The sequence below is a fragment of the Sorex fumeus genome, unplaced genomic scaffold (genome assembly GCF_029834395.1).
Source record: "Sorex fumeus unplaced genomic scaffold, SorFum_2.1 ptg000010l, whole genome shotgun sequence".
Lineage (NCBI taxonomy): Eukaryota > Metazoa > Chordata > Mammalia > Eulipotyphla > Soricidae > Sorex > Sorex fumeus.
This window is the reverse complement of record NW_026606067.1, coordinates 36,396,187-36,413,202: the sequence shown is the minus strand read 5'-3', so window position 1 is coordinate 36,413,202 and position 17,016 is coordinate 36,396,187. Positions and strand designations below refer to the sequence as shown.

The following is a 17,016-nucleotide window of genomic DNA, read 5'->3' as shown; positions in this document are numbered from 1 at the left end:
AGAGAGCTCAGTGGCAGCACTCTCTGATGGAGAGACAGATGCTGCTAAAAAAGTATTGAAAAGAAGGATCTGCTTAGCTGACTGGTGAACTTTCTGCAACACTAACATGAGAGAGGAAAAAGTCAAAAGTGAAAAAACACATTCAAAAAGGGACTGAATCATCAGAGTGAAGGGGATGGAATGGAAGGAGAAAAATCAGAACCATCAAGAACAGAAACCCCGGTGAGGCTTCCTGGCAAGAGGAGAAAGAAACTTCTCATGCCACTAGAATGATTTGAATGGAGAATTCTGCAGGTCTTAATCAAAAGGTGAGAGACCGGTAGCAAATGCAGCATGTTTCAGGCTGCGACAGGGAATATTTCCACTCCCATCACTGGCTGTAAAGACTTCCACGAGAGACACATTTTGTAAACTGGAAATGCAGAAACAAATAAAAATGGCAATGACTCTAAGTGCAGCTGTATAGTAAGGGCGATCTTATAAGTCTTATAAGAAAAAAATCAATGAAGGAAATTATATCCACATAGTCTTTTTGAGGGCGTCTTCGTGACTTTACTTGATTAAATTTTTGTTTGATAGACGCTGACATTCCAAGAACCGAAACTTCTATTTTTTTTAACTTTTTTTTTTTTAATGAATCACTGTGAGATAGACCATTACCAAGCTGTTCATGATTGGATTTCAGTCATGCAGTATTCCAACAAGCATCCCTCCACCAGTGCACATTTCCCAGCACCAGTGGCCCAAGGTTCCCTCCCATCACCTCCCATTCCCTGCCTGCCTCTACTCTAAGGCAAGTGCTCTCTCTCTCTCTCTCTCTCTCTCTCTCTCTCTCTCTTTCTCCGCCTCCGCGCCCCCCCCCCCCCGGCCACCAATCCCCCACTTGGGCATTGGGTCTGCAATATTGATACTGAAAGGCTATCAAGAATACCCCTTACCTGCTTTTAACCCTCAGATCTTGTCCAGCATGATCATTCCCAGCTATTATTGTCATACTGGTCTCTCCACTATCTTCCTACCCTCAGCCCCACACATACATGTGGTTAGTTCCAACCACGTTAGGGGTTAGTCCTCCAACCCCCTAGCCATGGATATTATTCTTCTGCAATATAAAGGTAAAGGCCCTCCCGTTGATCATCGATTTGCTCGAGCGGGCCCAGTAACGTCTCCATTGGAGACTTTGTTGTTACTGTGTCTGGCATATCCAATACTCTCGGTAGCTTGCCGGGCTCTTCTGCAATATATTTAAGTTTTATATACCACAAACGAATGCAGCCATCCTATATCTGTCCCTTTCTTCTGACTCATTTCAACTCAGCATGATACTCTTCATGTCCATCCATTTATAGGAAAATTTCATGACTTCATTTTTCCTGACAGCTGCATAGTATTCCACTGTGTAGATGTTTCTTTAACCAAGGGAACCAAAACTTTTAGAATGCCAATTCAGCTTCCACTTTTAGAAACTCTAAGTGCCAATTATCTTTATCTCAATAAACAGTGATATGGTCTAACTACATATATGTTTAAGGAACCCATCTAATGCAGCCTTATTTTTAGAGCGTGGAAAGACTGTAACAACACTGGGGAAAAGAATAGCAAATGTACAAAAAATTGACATACTTTATGAGACATATTTCATACAGGTTTCCATTAGGTTGATTATAATATGCTGGCTTCATCAGGTGCATAAAAATGATATAATCTATGATTGATTTCTAACATCTTCATACCTATATTTATTTGCTCTCACACCATTTTTCTGAGACTGTTATAAATACTACCCTTCCTTTATAAATGACAAACCTAGTCCAAAGACGTTTAAGTGGCTTGCCTATGAAACTCATAAGAGATAGTGCCATTAGTTCACATTTTAAATTCTTACATCAGGGTGGCTTGTCAAAGTCATTTGCTCGAGCGGGCTCAGTAACGTCTCCATTGGAGACTTTGTTGTTACTGTGTCTGGCATATCGAATACGTCATGGGGAGCTTGCCAGGCTCTGCCGTGCGGGCGAGATACTCTCAGTAGCTTGCCAGGCTCTCTGAGAGGGGCGGAGGAATCGAACTCGGGTAGGCCATGTTGGCTGCGTGCAAGGCAAACGCCCTACTGCTGTGCTATCACTCCAGTCAAAGTCATTTAAGGAAAAGAAATCAAACTCTTGAAAAAAGAAGAACTGTATGTAAGGAAAGGAAGCGAAAGAACAATCTAGGCAAGGCAAAAATATGAGGGTCAGAATTGTGACTCAAATGGTAGAGACATGTCTTGAATCTATATCGTCCTGGACTCAATACCTGGCATCCACTAGCCTCAGAGTAGCAGAAATTGTTAACCTGACTCCCAGCACCATGACCACAACATAAAAAGCAATAAAACAACCAAAATCTGGATTATATATACTACCATTAGGAGAGGGGTTCTGAAAAATGGCTTGAAAGATACCATAAACCAAAAGGGAGAATCTTCTATAAACTCCAGAGTGTTACAGAATATTCTGGAAAAATTGTATGCTAGACCAAAGACTTGGTACCTTAGATTGTCCATGTAGAGTGCCACCTATGTGTCATGTCATAGAAGCCACGAGTATGGGGCTCCAGCTATGTCAGGAGAAAGTCTGGATCCAATGGCAATCACCTCATGCCCCTATTCTCATTATAAGAGAGAAACAATTCATTCACAGCCCCAGAATCCAAGGTATTCATGAGACCAGGCAGTAAAAAGAATTGATGAGCAAAGGATCTCAAGTCGTCTTAGACTTTGTTAGAGTTAAAAGTAATAAAAGGAAACAGTTGCCTAGAAAATAATGGAAGACTAGTAAATAATAGAAGACTGTTTATGACAAGACATTTCTTAAAAAAGGGTATTATCACCTCATGAAGGAGCAGGAAATCAATAAAACAGTAACAAACTGTTAAAGACGGGGGAAAAAGGAAACATGTTAACAATGACTTAGAAGAGAATATTCAAATAACTCACTATGTGGTGTTACATTTTCTGGTTCATTGTTAAATCAAGTGCTTGCAAGTATGGTTAATCTATTTCTATTATCATCTCAGCTTCATAAAAAATACAAATCTTTTTATTTGTGCAGATTATGTGAAAAGTTTAATGTGACTGGGCTGAAGACACAGTTAACTCAACACCCAAAGTTTCATTTAAACCAGAGGGTATGGTTGCAAGAGTTCATCTAAACAAAAGCTAAGCAGATGTGTCTTTTATGAATCAATAGAAAATGCCTTGCTTTAAACTTAGTTTTAAATAGTGCAGCTAATAAGATATAAGCTGAATTTGTCCCTAAATATGAAAATTGTTTGAAGGATTCTATGGATTGGCCAAAGTTAGAACAGTTAATTTACATCACAATCTGACTACAACTCATCTTAAAAAAAAACATACAATATACATTGTATATTACATGTAATATATATGTCAATATTATAGCTATTAGGTTACTCTGCCACCATTCCATCAAAAATAAAAATGTGGTGGATGGAGCAGTAGCACAGTGGGTAGGGCGTTTGCCTTGCACGTGGCCAACCCGGGTTCGATTCCCAGAATCCCACATGGTCCCCTGAGCACCGCCAGGAGTAATTCCTGAGTTCAGAGCCAGGAGTAACCTCTGTGCATCGCCGGGTGTGACCCAAAAAGCAAAAATAAATAAATAAAAGATTAAGGATTATTTAAAAATAATAATAACAATGGTTTAAATAAATGTGGTACGAAGTAACCTTTGGGAAGTACAATAAAGAATGTGTGATCGATGCCTGTAATTTTGTTACATAATTTTCATGTACACATTTGAAGAAAGGAAACTTACTACACATAGAATCTTAAGGGATTTTTGTGGGGTGCATCCTATCTTGCAGTTGTTGGGGAACCATGTAGTGCGGGACATAACCTGGACCTCTGTGTGTAAAGCATTTGCTTAGCCCACTGCTGTCAATTCAGCTCTACGTATATTATTACAGTTAACATTTCTGGCTAGCTTAATGAACTTTTAAGTAAAATAAAAATCAATTTCAATAAAATACCGATTAAGGTCGACATACACAAACCTATCTAAATAAAAACACAAATGGATAGATGGAAGTATCTTTAAATAATCAAATGAGCTCTGTAACATTTGGCTACTACTATCTTCCTCAGATGTTTGTGGTTGGTTGAGTTTCTCCTTAGGACTAGCTAACCTACCTTTCAGCAGCCACAGTAGAAATTTTGGGAAAAAATCGCAGCAGTGATTTCAGACTACATATTCAGCTTATAAAAGCTTGTATTTTTGCCAAATTGGGTAAATTCTTGCCGCAGTTAATTCACTATTTGTTTTACTTATCTGAAAACCTTTATGCCTTTTAAGATTAAGGTCTTCTTGCATGCTGAAAGTAGACTATAGACCGAACATGATGGTCACTTACTACCTGTATTGCAAACCACAACACCTAAAAGGAGAGAGACAGTAAAAAGGAATGTGTCTTCCACAGAGGTGGGGGTGGGGTGAAGGATAGGGTGGGGTTGGCGGGAGAGATACTGGGAACACTGGTGATGGAGAATAGTCACTGGTGGAGGTACCAGACCACTGTATAACTGAAACGTAATCACGAAAGTGTGTAAGTCTATAATTCTATCTCACAGTGTTTCATTAAAAAATATAAAAAATGGTGGAGGGATAGGTAAATGATCATTATATGACTGAAATGCAAACACAAAAGTTCTTTTTTTTTTTTGCTTTTTTGGGTCACACCCGGCAAGGCACAGGGGTTACTCCTGGCTCTGCACTCAGGAATTACCCCTGGTGGTGCTCAGGGGACCATATGGGATGCTGGGAATTGAACTTGGGTGGGCCTGCGTGCAAGGCAAATGCCCACCCACTGTGCTATCGCTCCAGCCCCATGCAACAACGAAAGTTCTTAAGTTTGTAACTGTACTTTACGGTGATTCCTTAACAAAAAATAAATAAATAAAAAAAACTCAACTATGGATAAAAAAAAGTAAAGGTCTTCTTGCAACATGAGAAGAATTTTAGGTGTTTAGTCAGAATACAGTTTATACATGTGTGGTCTTTAGTTAAAAACTACTGAAAAATTAATTTTTGTAAGAATAAAAACATAACATTACCACAGAATCTTAGTTCACAGACACCATATAAATTAAAATTGATTTTTAAAATTAAGTGTTTAAAACTCTTTTACTTTCTCTATCACCAGAAGCGTTTGGGGGCCAGAGTGTACAATAGGTAGGCTGTTTACCATGCATATGACCAACCCAAACACCATAAAAAGGAGGAAGAGTTACATAAAAAGGAGAAGAGTCAGGCCTGGAGTGATAGCATAGCAGGTAGGGCGTTTGCCTTGCGCACAGCCAGCCCGGCAGAGCCGGGTTCGATTCCTCCGCCCCTCTTGGAGAGCCCGGCAAGCTACCGAGAGTATCTCGCCTGCATGGCAAAGCCTGGCAAGCTACCCGTGATGTATTCAATATGCCAAACTAACAAGTCTCACAATGGAGACATTACTGGGCCCGCTTGAACAAAATTGATGTAACTGTACATCTCATGGTGATTCATAAAATATATATATATATTAAAAAAGAAGAAACACTGTTGTGTATTGCTAATTACTGCTTCCTTAAGCACAAAATATTAGTGAATAGACAGTGAGTCAAGGAGCTACAATGCCTGGTCAGGTAATTTCCATGAACCAAGTGCTTTTTAAAAAAAATTTTTTTTTTTTTTGCTTTCTGGGTCAGACCTGGCAATGCACAGGGGTTACTCCTGGCTCTGCACTCAGGAATTACTGAATAATTCCCCCTGGCAGGGGACCATATGGGATGCTGGGAATTGAACCCTGGTCAGTCGTGTTGAAGGCAAATGCCCTACCCACTGTGCTATTGCTTCAGCCCCTTTTTAAAAATTTTTTTAAAAAATTCAGTATTACTGGAACAGGATTTGGAAACAAAGATTTTGAAAAGCAAACTCGATTTAGATTAGCAAGTGGAACTCTGCAGTGCAGTTCCTGCTTTCATATCCAAACTCACCTGACATGGTAATCAGTTGCTGGTCGAAGATCTTTCAGGTTACATTCTAATTCTTCTCCACTGCAAAGAAAAATTCATTAGTTAATCATTCATCTTCAACAGTAAAACAGGTTTTGCATTTGGATCTCACAATCGTGAACCAGTAATGATTCATGAGCTGTTATATTGATTCAATCCCAAAGCAGAATAAATTTTCTTATTTGGTATTACTGTTCCTTTGGACTAGAAAACTAAGATTCCTTTTCATTATGTCATTCCTAGATCTGGAAAATGGCAAGGCTAATTCATGAATAAAATCCAGAAAGGTCTTATTACTTCTTAAATATAAAGACAGTTTTACACAAGAAAAGTAAGTAGAGCAATCAAATAGATGGATGAGTGTAAGTTAATAACTGTACCAGCTGTCAGCTAGAGGTAGCTCCCAGATTCACCTTGGCAAGAGTCCTGACTGCTTACTTTGTCATCTCAGTTCTTGAAGAAACCTTAATTTGCTTCCCCACAGACCAACACAGAGCTCTCATACTCAATTAAATCATTTATATAGTGGTCAGAGAGATGGGTAAGGATTGCGTAAGGAGATTGCCTTGCACACAGCTGACCTGGGTTCAATCCCCAGCACCTCACATGGTCCCCCCAGAACTGCAAGGAGAGCGCCTGGAGTACCACCCGGTACCATCCAAAAACAACAACAAAAATATTTGTATAATTGGAAGTTGTAATTTTGGAACATTCCAGTCAAAGACTTTAAGTCCTGTGGGTAATGCCTCAAATATGTGAGGGCCCTGGGTTCAATCCCTTGCACCTCAAACAATTTAAGGTAAGGGATATGCATATGGATGTGTACATGGCTACATTCATAGAAGTAAAGGAATTCTGAAAAGTGTTTCGAATAGCACAGCAGTAGGGCATTTGCCTTGCGCGTAGCCAGCCCAGTCGAGCCAGGTTTGATTCCTCCAACCCTCTCGGAGAGCCCAGCAAGCTACCGAGAGTATTCAATATGCCAAGCGCAGTAACAAGAAGTCTCACAATGGAGACGTTACTGGGCCCGCTTGAGCAAATCGATGAACAACGGGAGGACAGTTTCAAATTAAAGAAGGTTAAAGGGACATAGCAACAAAGTGTGAGATCTGACTTTACAGATGAAAATACTACATAATTGGCATCATTTAGATCACTTAACAAAACTGGGGATATGGACGATAGAATGAAGATATCAGGGTAAACGCAATCAGCTGACAATTACATTGTGGCTACATAAGAAAATATCACTATTTTATAGGAAATAGACTGAAGTATTCATGGTAAAGGTTAATCATCTATAAAACAAATGGGAAGAAAGGCGATTGAGAGGAAAAGGCAGGGGGGATCACGAAGCTCCAGCCCTAAGGCAAATCAGCTACAGAGCTACTGTAGGGAGGTCCTGGTCTCTATTCTGCAATGGTTTGTAAACCTGAAATGATTTCAAACAAAAGCCCGTGTCCACTGCGTGCAGCTCAGCTATTTGACCTACACTGTATGTTTAAAGAGTCCAAATGGGCAGGACCAGTTTAAATTAGAAAAGATGACAGCACAGTGGTAGGGCGTTTGCCTTGCACGCAGCCAACATGGCCAACTCGAGTTCGATTCCTCCGCCCCTCTCGGAGAGCCTGGCAAGCTACCAAGAGGATCTCGCCCGCACAGCAGAGCCTGGCAAGCTCCTCGTGATGCATTCAATATGCCAAACACAGTAACAACAAGTCTCATGATGGAGACATTACTGGGCCCGCTCGAGCAAATCGATGAACAACGGGAGGACCGTGACAACATAAAAATGTTTTATAAAATTTACCTATTTTCACCAACTGTTGAAAATCAAACTCAAATGTTAGGGAATGGGTGAATCAGACTGGGTTTTTCTGCAGGAACCTGGCCAGCCTCTTGGTCCCTGACCCCAGGGGCCACCCTACACAGAGACTGGGGAATGAGGCTTATGTGATAAAGTCCCGTATTATTACCATTCGGACAATTCAAATGGGATCAAACAGTTGTGAGACCAGGTTGTAAGAGAACTATTTAATTCGCAGTCTGGTGAGGCATGTGGGAGAGTTGTCTTCTCTCAGGAGTGACAGGGACCGCCTGCTATTTCTGTAGTGTGTGGGTGGGTCGGAGGAGAGCAAAGAGAGCAAGAGGGGAGATGCTGAGATCTCTGAGGGGCTTCCTGCAGGAGCCAGGCTAGGACCACAGAAGCACAGTGAGTGGAGAGAGGGGAGCAAGGCTTCTTCCTTTATGCTTTATTCAAACAATGACATATCCCCAGAGCAAGGGAAGAATTAGGATTTGGGGCTGAGAAGGCAAGGGGCGGGGAAGTGATAATACAGTGGACTGGGTATTCAATCCGAGCCCCAGCATCGCATATGGTCTTTCAAGCCTGCCAGGAGTGATGCCTGAGGACAGAGCCAAGAGCAACCCCTGAGCACTGCTGCCTGTGCCTTCACTCTGCAACAACAACAACAAAGAAGTAGCCATGGGGGCGGAGAGATACCTCCCAGAGTACCTGCTATGCATCCGTGAGGCCCAGAGTTTGACGCCTGGCATAGCGTGGTCGCCAGGACACCACTGAGCTGAGTAACACTACATCTCAGGTCCCAAAGCATTGAAAACTGTCAGACCTGCTTTGATAGCTGAGAAATCATCAAGGACTGTCCCCCTTAGGAGTGGGACTAGTGAGATGCAATTTCTGCAGCGCCGAAGACAGTGCAAAGAGGGGAGAAAACTGTGCTATCTGGCAGAGGCACGGCAGGTTCACGTGGCCTGGACACAGAGCACCTGGCCAGCCGCTACTCCTGGGTCACTCCTAGGGAGGTCAGGTAGTTCCAAATGACTGCGATGAGTTCCTGCCTGCAAAGCTGAGTGCTCACGACTACAAAGGAGAAAGACCTTACTTTTAAAATCGCATTGGGAACACACCTTTCACTTGAATGGCTAATAGTCGGGAGTTCATAACACGGAAGAGATAATCCCCTTATTCTGTGTGCGAAACGCCTGATCAATTAAGGAAGCCTTACAATGAACTGCTCAAATCATTCCTACAGGTTAGAAAAACTGCTATGAAGGGTAAGAAGAGTGCAACAGAAGGATTTTATTGCAGAATTTTAAAAAACCAGACTGGAAAAAGATGTGGGTCAAAAAAGAGATGATTTATAAGTGCAAAACTAAGCCATATTCACTTTTTTTTGCTTTAATAGACATCAATAGAAAATTTTCTTTAACTCTCTACTGACAAGCTAACATAAAACTAAGAACTATTTTGCCAACATCAAAGAGCTCTGCAAAAGTCATTTCTGACAACAGCTCTGGACCAAACTCTTTTTTTTTGAGAGAGAGAAATGGAATGGTTATTTTTTTTAAAAAATTACTTATTTTTATTTTTTTGCATATCATATTTTTTATTTTTTGCTTTTTGATTTTTGCATATCACGCTAATATAATGACTAATTAAATTTTTAAAAATGGAGCTTAAAATTTTAAGAATTACACATCCTGAGCTAAAATTTCATGCTAGCCTTAAACACGAGTTGTATGGAATTTATAGCACTTGTTGAATGTGACAAGAAGTTATTTTCAGGAGGAAACTGTTGTAGCTAGTCGACTCAAGAAAAAATATATTTGGGCACTTTTCACTTCTACCTTCTCAAAGTCTTTTTCTATCCTCTTGCCCTTTGATTTGCTGATCAAAATTACTCTCAGAAGTTTTGAATTACAAAGACATAACTTCCCAGGTATATCTGCAGGTTGAAAATTAACTTTCTAATAAAATCAAATGAGAAAAGTCCAATCTGTTCTAACCACATCTCTGTCCTTGACCTCCTGGCTTTGTGCTTCAAGTTCACACTGAAACTCGGTGCCTTGAGCGTTGCTTACTATGTCTTTTAAGTCTTCATTTGATCATCTTAGTTTTCCTTTCCTGTTTTCCTCCATCCAATAGTTTCCCTGTGACTTAAGAACTGAATACCCAGGGGCCTCAAATAAACACAAGTTCTTGGAAGAAAAAAAAAATAAAACAGGTGGTAATAGGGAGCAGAACTGCGGAACTGGAATAAACTCATTTCATATCCTTGGATGTGAGACTACAAAAAAAAAAAGAGAAAGAAATGGAATGATTGTTTTTTTAAATTCATTTTTGTTTTTTATTTTTTGCTGTTTGGGTCACACCAGAAATGCACAGGAGTTACTTCTGGCAGTGCTCATGGGACCATATGGGAGGCTGGGAATCGAACCCAGGTTGGCCATGTACAAGGCAAACGCCCTATCTGCTGTGCTATCACGCCAGTCCCTGGACTAAACTCTTGACATTATAATTATCACTAATCCTTAAAGTTCACTTGGAGAGGGAAAAGGGCCAAGCTCTTCAAGTTTTCCTTGGTTTTTCTATTGCCCCAAATGATCCCAGCTTCACAGTTTCGGAGGAAATCCCAGAGGCATACTCTACCTGTAGATGATCTTGTACTTTCCATCGCGTCCTTTGTCGGATAAGGCAACCTCGTAACTGTAGGGGAAGGAAAGGCCACTGTGGGGGCCACAGGAGAGTCCAACAGGGGGCGCCCAGGACAGCACGACAGTTCTCGCCTGGATATTCGAAACCTGAGGAAGAAAACCAGGGAGAGCGGTGTTCAGACCTATTTTATACAATTTCATGTACTTCCTTTTTTAAAAATTTTAACTCTTATTATTTATTTTGGCTTTCAGGGTCACACCTGGCGATGCACAGGGGTTCCTCCTGGCTCACGCACTCAGGAATTACTCCTGGCGGTGCTCGGTGGACCATATGGGATGCTGGGAATCGAACCTGGGTCAGCTGCATGCAAGACAAATGCCCCACGTGCTGTACTATTGCTCCAGCCCCTTATTTCATTTTTTTATTGAATCACCATGAGGTACAGTTACACTTATAAACTTTCGTGTTTACGTTTCAGGCATACAATGTTTGAGTACCCATCCTTCAACCAGTGCCCATTCTCCACCACCAATGATCCCAGTATCCAAACCACCATTGCACCCCATTGCCCCCACCCCACCCTGCCTCTGTGGCAGGGCATTCCATTTTGCTCTTTCTCCTTTTGGGTGTTGTGGTTAGCAATAGAGGTATTGAGTGGCTTTCACGTTTTGTCTATAGGCTACTTTCAGAACGCCTCTCCTATCCCGAGCGGGCTCTCTAAGAACCCTTTACTTGGTGGTCCCTTCTCTATCTGAGCTGCCTTTCCCTCCAGCATGTGAGACTGGCTTCCAAACTGTGAAGCAATCCTCCTGGTACTCATCTCTACTATTCTTGGGTGTAAGTCTCCCATTCTGTTACTTTATATTCCACAAAAGAGTGCAATCTTTCTATGTCTGTCCCTCTCTTTCTGACGATATCTCTTTCTGATTTGTTTTTGGGTCACACCTGCTGGTGCTTAGGGATTATTCCTGGCTCTGCACCCAGGAAATACTCCTGGCGATCCTCGAGGAACCAAACAGAATGCTGTAAATAAAACTCAGGTTGGCTACATGCAAGTTCCTCACTCAATGTACTATCTCGAAGGACCCACCAATATTATTAATGATGGTATAAATTGGTCCAGAATTATCTCAAAGTGAACAACTTTAATTACTATGGAAAACAAACAAATCATTCTAGGTGATGCTCTCTTGTCAAAGTCCTGATATCCAATCACTTAATCACTTAACTTCCCGTTACTCGTCGATTTGCTCGAGCGGGCGCCAGTAATGTCTCCATTTGTCCCTGTCACGTGCTAGTGTAGCCCAATGGCATCTGTTCGCTCTGGGAACATGAAGAGACTCAAACCGATCGTTCATGATCTTGATGAAGAAGTCTGACCATCTGGTAGGTGGGCGGCCACACGGTCTTTTGACATCCCGTGGGATCCAGTCGGTAACAGCTCTAGTCCAGCGGTCGTCTCTAAATCTCATTACGTGACCAGCCCATCTGATTTTTGACACCTTGGCAAATGAGACAGCGTCCCTGATTCTTGATCGTCAACGGATGTCGGAACTCCGGATTCTTTCTCTCATTTGAGTGAAACGTGATATTCCAAGCATAGCTCTTTCAATTCCTCTTTGGGAGACCCGAATAGCATTCTCATCCTGTTTACGTAGGGCCCAGATCTCTGAGGCATATGTTAATGCAGGAAGAACAGTGGAATCAAAGAGATGTGCCCGGAACCGGAGGTTCTTCGTCCTCTTAGCTATTTCTTCCACGTTCTTGGAGGCGTTCCAAGCCGCTCTCTTCCTCCTGCGCAGCTCGGGAGCCAGGTCATTTATCATGTTGAACTCTCGACCTAGGTACACATAGCTGTTGCATTCAGAGATGGTCGTTCCGTTGAGAGCGAATGGGGCATCAGGAACGAGGCTGTTTCTCATAAACATTGTCTTCGTGAGATTCAGCTGTAGTCCGACCTTTCCACACTCACGGTCAAAGTCGGTCAGCATTTGTGCCGCTTGGCTGATGTTTGGTGTTATTAAAACAATGTCATCAGCAAAGCGGAGGTGGTGTAGTTGCCGACCATCTATCTTCACTCCCATTCCTTCCCATTCCAGTTGTCGCATGATGTTCTCGAGGGTGGCACTGAAGAGTTTCGGTGAAATGGTATCACCCTGCTGAACCCCTCTCTTGACATCAATGATTACTTCTTTGTAGAATGGTTAGATCCTGGTAGTGAATCCGCAATACAGCTCACAGAGGATCTTGATGTATTGGGCCAGATAAATACCCCGCTGGCAGACCTCCACTACTGACAATACTTCCACTACCCAGCCGCCGCCACACTCCAGGACGCTTTCCGGACCCGCGCGGCCGAAAAGGCCACAAAGCGGCCGCGCGACACATCATAAGACACTAAATACCCATCTTCCGGAATTGCCGTACCATATTTGATAGGGCTCAAATATGGTCACACCTACGAGGGCGATTAGAGGTCGCCCCAAAAGCCTCTATCCCTCTCAGAAAGACTGGCAAGCTACCGAGAGTATTCTGCCCACACGGAAGAACCTGGCAAGCTACCCGTTGTGTATTTGATATGCCAAAACCAGTAACTACAATGGGTCTCATTCACCTGACCCTCTAGGCTTCACCGACATGGCAGCACTGAGAAGGATGAGAAAGAAGAGGCCGACAAAATCTTAAGGCTGAACTAGGCTGCCACAATGAAGGAAGACAAAAATGATCATCTGTACTTTCAATGCACGTATGCTAGCATCAGATGCATCCATCGAGGACCTGATGGTACAAGCGTGAATGATCAAGTACAACATCATTGGTCTGACCGAGACAAGAAGGCACGAATCTCACCATGCCGTTTTTGACACTGGAGAAGAATTGTTCCTCAGAACATGCGATAAAAGAGGTGTCGAAGGTGTCGGTGTCCTTGTCAACACAAACTTGGCCATAAGCATTGATTCATTCGAATGCCTAACAACCTGAATCGGACGTTTACATTTGAATAGATGTGGCTCACCGCCTGCAGTTTCTATCTTCGTTGTCTACGCACCAACATCTCATTATGATGAAAGAGAAATTGAGAAGTTCTACATGGAGTCGGAGAAGTTCTATGAAGAAGACCACACCTTCTACAAGATCATTGTGGGTGATTTTAATGCCAAGATAGGACCGAGAAGATCATCTGAAGAACTTCACATCGGGACCCATGGCCTAGAATGGAACGAACAGGGTGACTGTCTGAGTTCATCATGTCGACCAAGACCATTCATGGTAACTCACAGTTCCAGAAGGCAGAATCTAAACGTTGGACATGGGAGTCTCCCGGTGGACGATTCCACAATGAAATAGTCTACATCATATTCAATCGACGGTTTTGCCTGACCGATGTTGCTGTTGTACCAAAATTCTGAATGGGATTGGACCACCGTCTCCTTCGTGCAAAATTCTACTTCACAGAGCGGGGAGAAAGGGCTGCAAAGTTCAAAAAGAGAACTCCCAGAACGACCACCAACTGGGAGCTCTTTGGCACTATTGCGGCAACATGGGACGATGCCATTGTTGACAACATTGAGGAGGAATACGATCGACTGGTTCAGCACCTCCATGATTGTGCGAGGAACGCCAAGAGAGAGATAGCCACACAAAAACGCTTGTCTTCGAAAACTCTTGAGCTAATTCGCCAGCGTGGTTTGGCGCATGCCTCAGGCAACCACAAGCTAACGTCTGAGCTCGCAAAGCAGTGCAGAGATGCGATCAAGGAAGACCTCAAAGAGAGAAGAGCAGAAGTACTGGTAGATGCGGCAGAAGCCGGGAAAAGTATTCCTTACGCCCGCCTGTCCTTCACCAACTACAAGACCAAGATGACTGCCCTCTGACGTCCTGATGGATCCATCACATCCTCCAGAACGGCAATGGAGAAGATTATCCATGACTTCTACTCAAATCTCTTCGATAGCCATGTCCACTTGCTGACATGCCAAATTCCACAGGATGGATATGTTGTTCCCAACGTTCTCCCTTCTGAAATCCGACACGCCATTTTGTCAGTAAAGAAACGAACAGCTCCCGGCCCAGACAAGGTCAGACCTGAACACCTGAAGAAACTGCCATCAGTACTCATCAATACACTGGCTTGGCTCTTCACATGCTACCTGTCTGAATGCAAGGTTCTGTCCCAATGGATATCCAAAAACCCTCCTAAAACCTTTGCAATGTAATTCATACTTGGGATTCTAAAAATAAAACAATGTTTTATTGAAAAATTTTTGTGGGGAGGGTTGGGGTGCACTTGGCTGTGCTCAGGCTTACTCCCAGCTCTGTGCTCAGGGATCGCTCCTGCTCAGGGCCCCATATGTGGTGCTGGAGATTGAATGGGCAAGGCCAGTGTGTGTGCAAGGTAGAGTCTTAGCCCCTGGACTATCTCTCCCCTGTACTGTCTCTCCCTTGTACTATCTCTATGGCCCCTGGAATTTTTTTTTTTTAAGGAAAAAGGTGTAGCTGAATGTGTGCTGATAATTCAACCACATCCACGATGGCCATTATTCTAAATAAAGGGGGCACAGTCTCTGGTCCTTTCCCTAATCTCCAAGTCTTGCCTGGTATTAAGTCATCCTTTAAAGCTGATGCCTCTTAACCCATATATGCCTTGTAAGATTCTGGGCCAAAAGAACCCACCCAGTGAAGGCAAATGGAATTAAGACTAAGGCTGGCAGGTGGCAGAAATAGACATGGAGAGGTGTCACCTACCCAAGCTCTGTGTTTAATTTCCAGGACTTAATCCACATAAAACCAATGGTGCCTCCCTTGGGGCAGCACAGTTTATTCTCCAATCTTTCTTTCAGAGTCTGTTTCTGGATTCTGGAAAAACTCAACCAAATGCAAGGTGTTTAAATCACCAACGACACTTTAATTCTGTAAGTTTCTAAATTTTGTTCTTTCCTAAACATTAGTCTGGATAATATATCAAAACTGAAATAAAAGTAATATAGAGTCTAAATGTTAATTAAGTCTTTGGATGGATAAATATATTCAGTTGCCCACCCTACTTTTGTCGCTATTTGACTTACACAGAACATTAAAATGTGGTATAAAAATGAAAGGCATGAGTTGGAAAGACGGAAAACTGAACTCATTCTCTCCTTTCAGTCTGTCATCTATTCAAATTATACTTTGCAGCTTAGAAAACACACACCCTCCCCATCACTTATGCCTCTACCATGACAAACGCTATTTACAGTCTTTGTCTCTCTTCCCTACTAGAATGTGGGCCTGTCTAAGGACAAGGCCCAAGTTACATTCAATTGGGATTGCGGTTGCTGAACAAAAAATTAAAGTCAAAACGGTAAGACAACCTGGGCTTCCGATGCAAGTGGCATAGGAAGTGAGAGCCTCGCATTACACACATAGCACTGTAGCACTGTCCTTCTGCTGTTCATCGATTTGCTCGAGTGGGCCCCATAACGTCTCCATCATGAGACTTGTTGTTATTGTGTTTGTCATATTGAATGTGTCACGGGTAGCTTGCCAGGCTTTGTTGTGTGGGCGAGATACTCTCGGTTGCTTGCTGGGCTCTCCAAGAGGGGCAGAGAAATTTAATTCAGGTTGGCCGGGTTGACCTCGTGCAAGGCAAACACCCTACCCATTGTGCTATTGCTCCAGTCTGTTACACACATATTTAAAAAAAAACACCCAAACACTGAGGTGGGTTGGGGTGCTATGGGGTGGCATGAAGTACAGTAGTAGAGCACTTGCTTTACATGTTTAAGACCCTGGGTGTTATCCCCAGCAGTCGCAAAAACAAAAACAAAACAAACAAAAAAATCCCTTCCACCAACAACTCCCCACCCCTTCAAATAATAAATGAAAAACAAATCAGAGAAATGCTGCAAAATCAAAATCTTTCAACTATGGAACTGTGTTCCCAGACTGGGGCTTCTATTATGGGACCCCTTTCTCTGCTCAGTGGGAATGTCCCCTACTTCCCCCCGTGACTTAGCTTTTTGCTTTTTAACTTTGCTGAGTGTTTTGTTGTTGTTGTTCTTTTGGGGTGGCACCCCGAAGTGCTCAGCGCTTTCTCTTGCCTCTTTGCTCAGAAAGCACTCCTGGTGTTGTTCATAAACAACATCGGAGATTAAACCGGGCTTATCAGAGATAATAAATGGCTCCTTTGCACAATTCCAGGAACCCAGTGTGGAGTAGGAGTGACTCTATGAATGGCGGTGAGAAATAGCATCAGGTCTCAAAATAGCTCCGTTCAAATATGAGTATGGAGATAGGAAACAAGTGGCCCTCAAGGCACAGTCTTTTATTTATTTATTTATTTTGCCTTTTTTAGGTCACATCCTGCGATGCTCTGGGGTTACTCCTGGCTCTGCACTCAGGAATTACCTGGTGGTACTCGGTGGACCATATGAGATGCTGGGAACCGAACCCGGTTCAGCCGCGTGCAAGGCAAACGCCCTACTCACTGTGCTATAGCTCCAGCCCCAAGGCACAGTCTTTTAAACTCTTCTCCCTT

At 42.8% G+C, this 17,016-nt stretch overlaps 1 protein-coding gene across 4 annotated transcripts in view; it reads right to left on the bottom strand.

The window, feature by feature from the left end:
- Nucleotides 1–17,016, bottom strand: part of FNDC3B (fibronectin type III domain containing 3B) — a 377,218-nt gene that overhangs the window by 92,261 nt on the left and 267,941 nt on the right. For all 4 annotated transcript variants that reach the window (XM_056110627.1, XM_056110630.1, XM_056110628.1 and 1 more), the window contains exons 8-9: nucleotides 10,494–10,645; nucleotides 6,026–6,085 (exon numbers count right to left, since the gene is read on the bottom strand). In XM_056110627.1, coding sequence (XP_055966602.1) covers nucleotides 6,026–6,085; nucleotides 10,494–10,645 — 212 coding nt within the window. The remainder of the gene's footprint in view (nucleotides 1–6,025; nucleotides 6,086–10,493; nucleotides 10,646–17,016) is intronic.